At 50.2% G+C, this 6,515-nt stretch overlaps 1 protein-coding gene across 1 annotated transcript; it reads right to left on the minus strand.

The window, feature by feature from the left end:
* Positions 1-1,474: 1,474 nt before the first annotated feature.
* PHOX2B (paired like homeobox 2B) lies at positions 1,475-6,110 on the minus strand. Its single transcript, XM_031010319.3, has 3 exons — positions 5,755-6,110; positions 4,730-4,917; positions 1,475-3,705 (listed from the first exon to the last, which is right to left on the minus strand). The coding sequence occupies exons 1-3, from the start codon at positions 5,993-5,995 to the stop codon at positions 3,190-3,192; spliced, it is 945 nt and encodes a 314-aa protein (XP_030866179.3). The 5' UTR covers positions 5,996-6,110; the 3' UTR covers positions 1,475-3,189.
* Positions 6,111-6,515: the final 405 nt, after the last annotated feature.

Consider the following 6,515-nt stretch of genomic DNA (forward strand, 5'->3'; position numbering starts at 1 on the left):
TTCTTTCTTTTTCTCTTTCTTTTTTTTTTTTTTTTTTTTTTTTGCTTAGGCAGGTTTCCAGCTCCTGCCTTCAAGCGATCCTCCTGCCTTGGCATCCCAAAGGATTGGGATTACAGGCATGAGCCACCATGCCTGGCCCTAAAATCCTTCTAGAAAGATGATTCAAAGTTTGATATGATGCAAATATTTGAGATTTCTGAATCAAACTGCCTGATCAAATGCAAGCCACATTTGGATGCTTTTGGCAAGAAGCCCTGATAAATTTAAACCAGATCAGCTGCTAATCCTTAAACCAGAGAAGGCAAACTGTGGCCTCCCTTCAAATGAGGAGAACTGAATTATGTGTTGATTATGCCCAGCCAGAGGGGCATAAAGGTAAGTATCAGAAGTTTACACAGGGATTCTGCTTGGAGAAAGTGGCCCAGTCAAAGGGTCCAAGGAGGAGGCACGATTCCATTTTGGGGCCGTAGTGAGGACCCCTTCCCTCCAAAAGAGATCACTGAGGCTGCCAGAATTCTTCCCCTCACCTGTTCCCAAGGTAGTCCCAGTTCTGGAATTTTCTGGTTTGCATTTCTTACAGGGTCGTTTAGTGGTTCCTATAACCTCCAGAACTTAAAGCACATTGCTGGACCCCACCCCCAGAGTTTCTGATTCAGTAGGTCCAAGGTGGGTCCCAAGAATTTGTGTCTAGCAAATCCCCAGGTGATACTGATGCTGCTGGTGCAGGAGCCACACTTTGAAAACCATTGGTATTGTTAAATGTCGCAGGTTCTTGAATGAGATTTTCTCATTTCAATGGCTGGCCCCATCACTCATAAACCAGGGGTGCTTCAGCAGGTTAAGTTTCTGTTGCCTCCATTCCCACACCTATTTAAAATAAAACAGAGGATAGGAATTGTACCTGCTTCATGGTCTTGTTTTGAAGGATAGATGAGAAAATGCATGGAAGGCACACCCTGTTCCATATAGCACCTGATCACCTGCCCACATGGAACTTGTCGGGTGTCCTTGGGTGTCAGCACTCTGCAGGGTCTGGGGGAGCTGGACAGCCCGGACCTTGCCGGATATCATTGGTCTTGAAGGCACCTGCACACAGAATCCACACTGTCGTTTTAAGTCCACTTCAAAGACCTGAATTCAAATCCTGCCTTGGCTGCCACTTAGTCCACATATCCACATCCAGAGGTGAACACTTTTATCAATGCCCTGGTGTGCTTCTGGGGGACAGAAAAGCATGGACAAGAAGCCTCCCTGCTCTCTCAAGCACTAAATTTTATATTTGGCTGAATTTGGCTACATGGGTTTAGACGTCCCAACCCACCTGGATTTCCAGAGCCCAGTGAGGTTCTTGCTATTTTTTAGCACAATTTCCTTTATCTTCCCTTATCCTTTTAAAATAAAACTTAAAAAAAAAACAATGACCAACCAAAAAAAAAAAAAAAAAAAGAATCAAGAAAAAGAAGAGTTCAATTGCTAGACTTGCTTTTTGTTTTTATTATCAACAATCAAGTTAATGGTACACTCTTGGAAAACTATATGCACATGTAGAAATATTTCCCTTTTAAATAGAAGCATTCATTATAACACATATAAATAAATTCAAAAATCTGAAACATAACTTATGACAATTATGTTCACAAACATAGTCCAACAGGAAAAAAAAAAGAAATCAGACAGACATGCACCTGATAACAAAAATATATACCATTGTCTGAACTGTGGCCTCTCTAAACACAAAAGATTGAACCCGTGAGAACCTTATTACACCATAAAGACACGCCATAGAGACTACAAGAAGAGAAAAACATTATACGGTCACGTAGAGGAGACAGTCTGTACTGATATTAACACGATACAATTGAGTCACAGAACACAGTTGTAGAAAGACACCGAAAAAGTTAAAGCCTCAACATTCAACTAATATCTAGAGTTTGTGCCTTTTAAAATAAAAACAACAACAAAGAATCAAAACAGAGATGTCTAAACTGCGCGAAGAATGGAACCCTCAATATACAGTCCATCCACCATACAGGATGTGAGTCCAGTTCGGATCATTCCAACAGAAATGCAAACCGAGACACCCCTGCAAACGTGTGTGTGTGCCTTTTCCTTGCTCGGTAGATTTCTCTGCAGCCAGTTACGTGGACTGCAATTGACCCCAATCCAAAGCAGTGCCAAAAAGTTCAGTAAAAGCTGGTGGAAGAAGAAAATGCCGACGGGGTAGGCGGGAGCGAGGGGGAAAAAAAGAGTTGCGAAACATGTGACACATTTTGCAGAGTTTGCAGATGAAAAGGCATCTCATGGATAGGGCATCTTTCAGGGCCGAACGGCTGCAAAGATTCGGGGTTGGGAGTTGCAGCTGTGTGGGGTTCCGATGCGCTAATGGCGGGATGGTGTTCAGCGAGGTGGGACAGGCAAGGGGGTGCGAGAAAGTCACTCCGGCCGCCGGGACAGTCTGAACAAGTCGTCGCCGCAGTGACCCGAACCCAAGGACACGATAGGAAGGGGGGCTGGAACGGCGTCCCTACTCTTCCCTGAAGAAGAGCCCCAAGAGAATCCGTGCTGTTAGGAGGGAGCGGATTTAGGGGTTCACAAGATCGAGCCTTCAGCTCCAGCTGCAGCTTCTCCCCTAGCCCCTCCTTTAATTTGTCTTTTTTTTTCCTTATGTTTTTTAAACCTTTCTGGGTTGTTGGCTTTTTGTTTTTTAATGGTTTCTGCCTTCCAACTTTTTTGTTTTTATTTTTACTTTTTTGTCTAAACAAGTCACTGAGTTGGTTGAGGCCCCCCATCTCTTCCTGTCACCTGCTTGGGCCACAGACACACATTCCCCGAGACAGACACAAACTGACACGCAGACACAGCCCCCTGAGAGTGCCCCGCGTCCAGGCCGCGCTGCTCACAACCCCCGATCAGCAGGCGGAGCCCTGGCCCCGCTGCGAGGCCCCAGGCAGGTGCGAAGCCAGGGAAGTTTGTTTGTTTTGTTTGGGGGTTGAGGAAGGGGGTAGGAGTGGGGTTGAAATGAGGGCGACGCCGTTTTCCCTTTATTCTTAGCGCGATTACTTTAGGCCCTCAATGAAAAAGCCATGGCAGCAGCGACGACAATAGCCTTGGGCCTACCCGCTCGCCCACTCGCCCGCCCGGGCCCTGGCTCGCCCGCTGTCGCCGCCGCCGCCGCCGCAGGATTCCAGATCAGAACATACTGCTCTTCACTAAGGCGGCTTTGGCACCGTTGGGTCTTTGGAGCGAAGATAGGACGCTGGCGAAGGGACCCCCAAGCGAATCCGGGATGGAGGTGATGGGGCCGGGGCCGGGAGCCCAGCCTTGTCCAGGGCCCCCAGCCGCAGCCAGGCCTCCAGCTGCCGCCGCTGCCGCCGCCGCCGCTGCTGCTGCCGCGGCCGCCGCCGCCGCTGCTGCGCCGCCCTTGCCGGGTTCGCCTCCCGGGCCCCCGGGCCCCGCCGCCCCCGGAGCTCCAGCCGGGCTGGGCCCGCCGCCGCCGCCTCCATTCGCCCCGCAGCTGGGGGTGGGGTTGGGATTGGGACCTGGGCCCCCAGTGCTGTCCGGGTCAGTGCTCTTGGCCTCTTTGCTCTCGTCGTCCCTGGAAGAGTCAGACTTTTTGCCCGAGGAGCCGTTCTTGGCCGCGGCCGCTGCGGCTGCCGCTGCGCGCTCCTGCTTGCGAAACTTGGCGCGGCGGTTCTGGAACCACACCTGGCCCAAGACGGAAGGAGAGACGGTGAAGCAGGGGGAGAAAGAAGAAAATGGGAAACAAAAGCACCGGTTAGGGTGGCCCAAGTTCTACTTCGGCTTGTTTTAACACCCTCCTCCCCATGCGCTGTGATCACCCCCGCGCGCACATCCACCAAGTCTACCGCTTCTTATTGCTGTGCATTTTCGGAGAAACTTTCTTAGGGGGAGTGAGCACGCCAGGGACATGAAGGCTTGCGGCAGAGTTTAAAAAGCCGCAGGTCCCAGAAAGACCCGAAAAGGGAAGGCCTTATTTTGGTGGGCCTCTGTTCAGTCGGCTTCTTGAGCAAGCCCCGAGCTCGCCATTCACCCCTAAGCCTAAGTTCTAAAGTTAAACTCTAATTGGTAGAAGGAAAAGGGATCCTCTGGGTTTGCTCCGCTGCCCATCCCCGGCCTTTGAGCCTGGAAGAGCGTGCGATGGTGCGCACCGCTTCTCGGTCGGGGGCTCACCCAGAGAGGCGCTGTGGCCAACTCGTGAGCGCACCTGTGTTTAACAGGTTGGAGTAAGTCATGGTTCTTGACCTTCATGAAGTCACAGACCCTTTGCAAATCTGATGCAAGTCACAGTTTCCGGGAAAATGAACCTATATGCCATGGGGCCAGGTTAAAAGCACTTGAGTTAGGAGGCATTTTTTGGCGGGGCGGGAGGGGAGAAGGAAAAACTTATAATACGGGAGCAAAGTCTGCACACCTTCCACCACAGGCACTTCCTGTCCCCGAAATTGCATCGCTCATCCACGTCCCAAGGCCCCCCATGTCTCTGCTCGGGTGGGAAACACTTCGCAACTGTAAATAAAATGCCAAGAGCGTGCGCTCTAAGCCTCTCTCGAACGCACAGCCACACCAAATCCAGTATTTCTGATCGGCCATGGGGCCCCAGGTCCTTCTCACTCGAGGCTCCAGGACTTCGAATTTCACCAGCCGCCCCTCACCCCACACCTCCCCGGACCAGTGCGGCGGAGCGGGGTCGGTTTCCAGGCGCGCGTACCTGGACTCGCGCCTCTGTGAGGTCGATCTTCAGGGCCAGCTCCTCCCGAGTGTAGATGTCGGGGTAGTGAGTCTCCGCGAAGACCCTTTCCAGCTCTTTGAGCTGGGCACTGGTGAAAGTGGTGCGGATGCGCCGCTGCTTGCGCTTCTCGTTGAGGCCGCCGTGGTCCGTGAAGAGTTTGTAAGGAACTAGATAGAGTATGACAGAGGAGACAGAAAGTGAGCAAATCAGCCGGCAGCTCGCCGGCCGTGGAGCTAGAATGTGAGGACTCCAAGGTCAGGTCATCCGGCAGCCGCTACCTACACCCGCGCGAGAGAGTTGCCGAGAGAAGCTGCGGGAAGAAACCGAGGAAATTTGTTATCTGCGGAAACCTGGGCTCAAACTTCGGGCTTGGCGGAGTCCTTTCTGGCACAAGCGCCTTTGGGTGGATTGAAACAGCGCGATGTGACGGACTTGAGATAGTGCTTTCAGCATGAAAAAACCAGAGAGGAAAAAAATCCAAAAACATCAGTCGGAATATCAGGGAGCCAGGAAAGAAGTTACCAAACAGTCCCACTTTGGGAACTTTTCAATTCTCAGAAAGTTGACCCGGCTCAAAAGTTGGGGGAAAGAGCTGCAAAAAAATAATAATAAATTAAAGAAATAAACTTAAAAATGACCAGCCAAAGAGGTGTGAGCCGCTGTCGGTTCTTAAAAAAAGAGACACTGCCAGTAATGAGCTTTACTCTTTGTTATTTAATTATTTTCTAAGCTTTACGTCTCATCGCAAAGTAAATAAATTATGCCTATCATTTTGGCAGCTTAAGATAATTTTGTTGGCGGTTCGGGTGTGACTAGGATAGTGTAACCCTGTAAGTGAATTACCCCTCCCTGCAATCGCTTCTAACGTGATAAATTCTTTCATTTGTGTAAGCAAATTTCGTTTGGTAAATACTAAACACATTTCCATTTTCAAATGCAATCAAGGCTTCCTATATACGGGCGGAAAGGCGGCTTCCTCCGCTGAGAAAGCTGACGGTCCTTACCTGCGGCGTACGGACTGCTCTGGTGGTCCCTGAGGGTGCCCAGGCTGCAGGATCCCGGCGTGAGGGACGGGCAGCCGGACGTGGCCCCAAAAGTGGTCCTTATCGGGTTATACTGGAAGCCACTGGCCTGGCTGCAGGAACTGAAGTCAGCATAGGCTGAAGCCAGGCTCGAGGTGTCCATCCCAGCCATACAGGACTCGTAGGCAGAGGAATTGAGGTAAGAATATTCCATTTTATACATTGAAAAGGTTCTGGATGGCTCAGCCAAGTGGAAAAATGAAATAAAAGATGGATATGGAGAAGGTGGCTGGAGTGGGGAGATGTGCACAGCTCAACGCCTGCCTCCAAACTGGCCTCCTTACTACCAGCAGAGCCTAGTTTTATGAAAAAGCCTCCTATGAGATGCCTTGTCTGAGGTCTCTAGAGCATATAGTCCTCATAATAAACTTGGCTCTTTCCACTTGGACAATAGCAAAGCGGTTGGTCTTATTGCTGGCGCTTTTTACATGACAATAACTCATCCGTCTATTGGGCTGGCACTGGGGAACTGAGCTGTCCAACCTCCCTATCATTGATTCCTGCATCTCTAATTAGAATTTAATACCACACCATTACGCACTGAGCCCCTGATCCTCCCTTCTAACCAGCTCCCTGCCCTTTAATTCAATCACACTACTTGGAAATAATGAAAGTTGGGTGACGATTCTCCCTGATCCAATTTCCCCGAGCTTTTAAGCCTTTTTAACTGATCATATACCTTA

Source organism: Gorilla gorilla, chromosome 3 (genome assembly GCF_029281585.2).
Source record: "Gorilla gorilla gorilla isolate KB3781 chromosome 3, NHGRI_mGorGor1-v2.1_pri, whole genome shotgun sequence".
NCBI lineage: Eukaryota > Metazoa > Chordata > Mammalia > Primates > Hominidae > Gorilla > Gorilla gorilla.

Bases quoted from the DNA above. Each gene is read 5' to 3' on its own strand.
- PHOX2B (XM_031010319.3), bottom strand. From the start codon at position 5,995: ATGTATAAAATGGAATATTCTTACCTCAATTCCTCTGCCTACGAGTCC. The intron at 4,918-5,754 runs GTAAGGACCGTC...TACTCTATCTAG, and splicing joins GAGCAGTCCGTACGCCGCAG to TTCCTTACAAACTCTTCACG. The intron at 3,706-4,729 runs GTACGCGCGCCT...GTCTTGGGCCAG, and splicing joins TCACAGAGGCGCGAGTCCAG to GTGTGGTTCCAGAACCGCCG.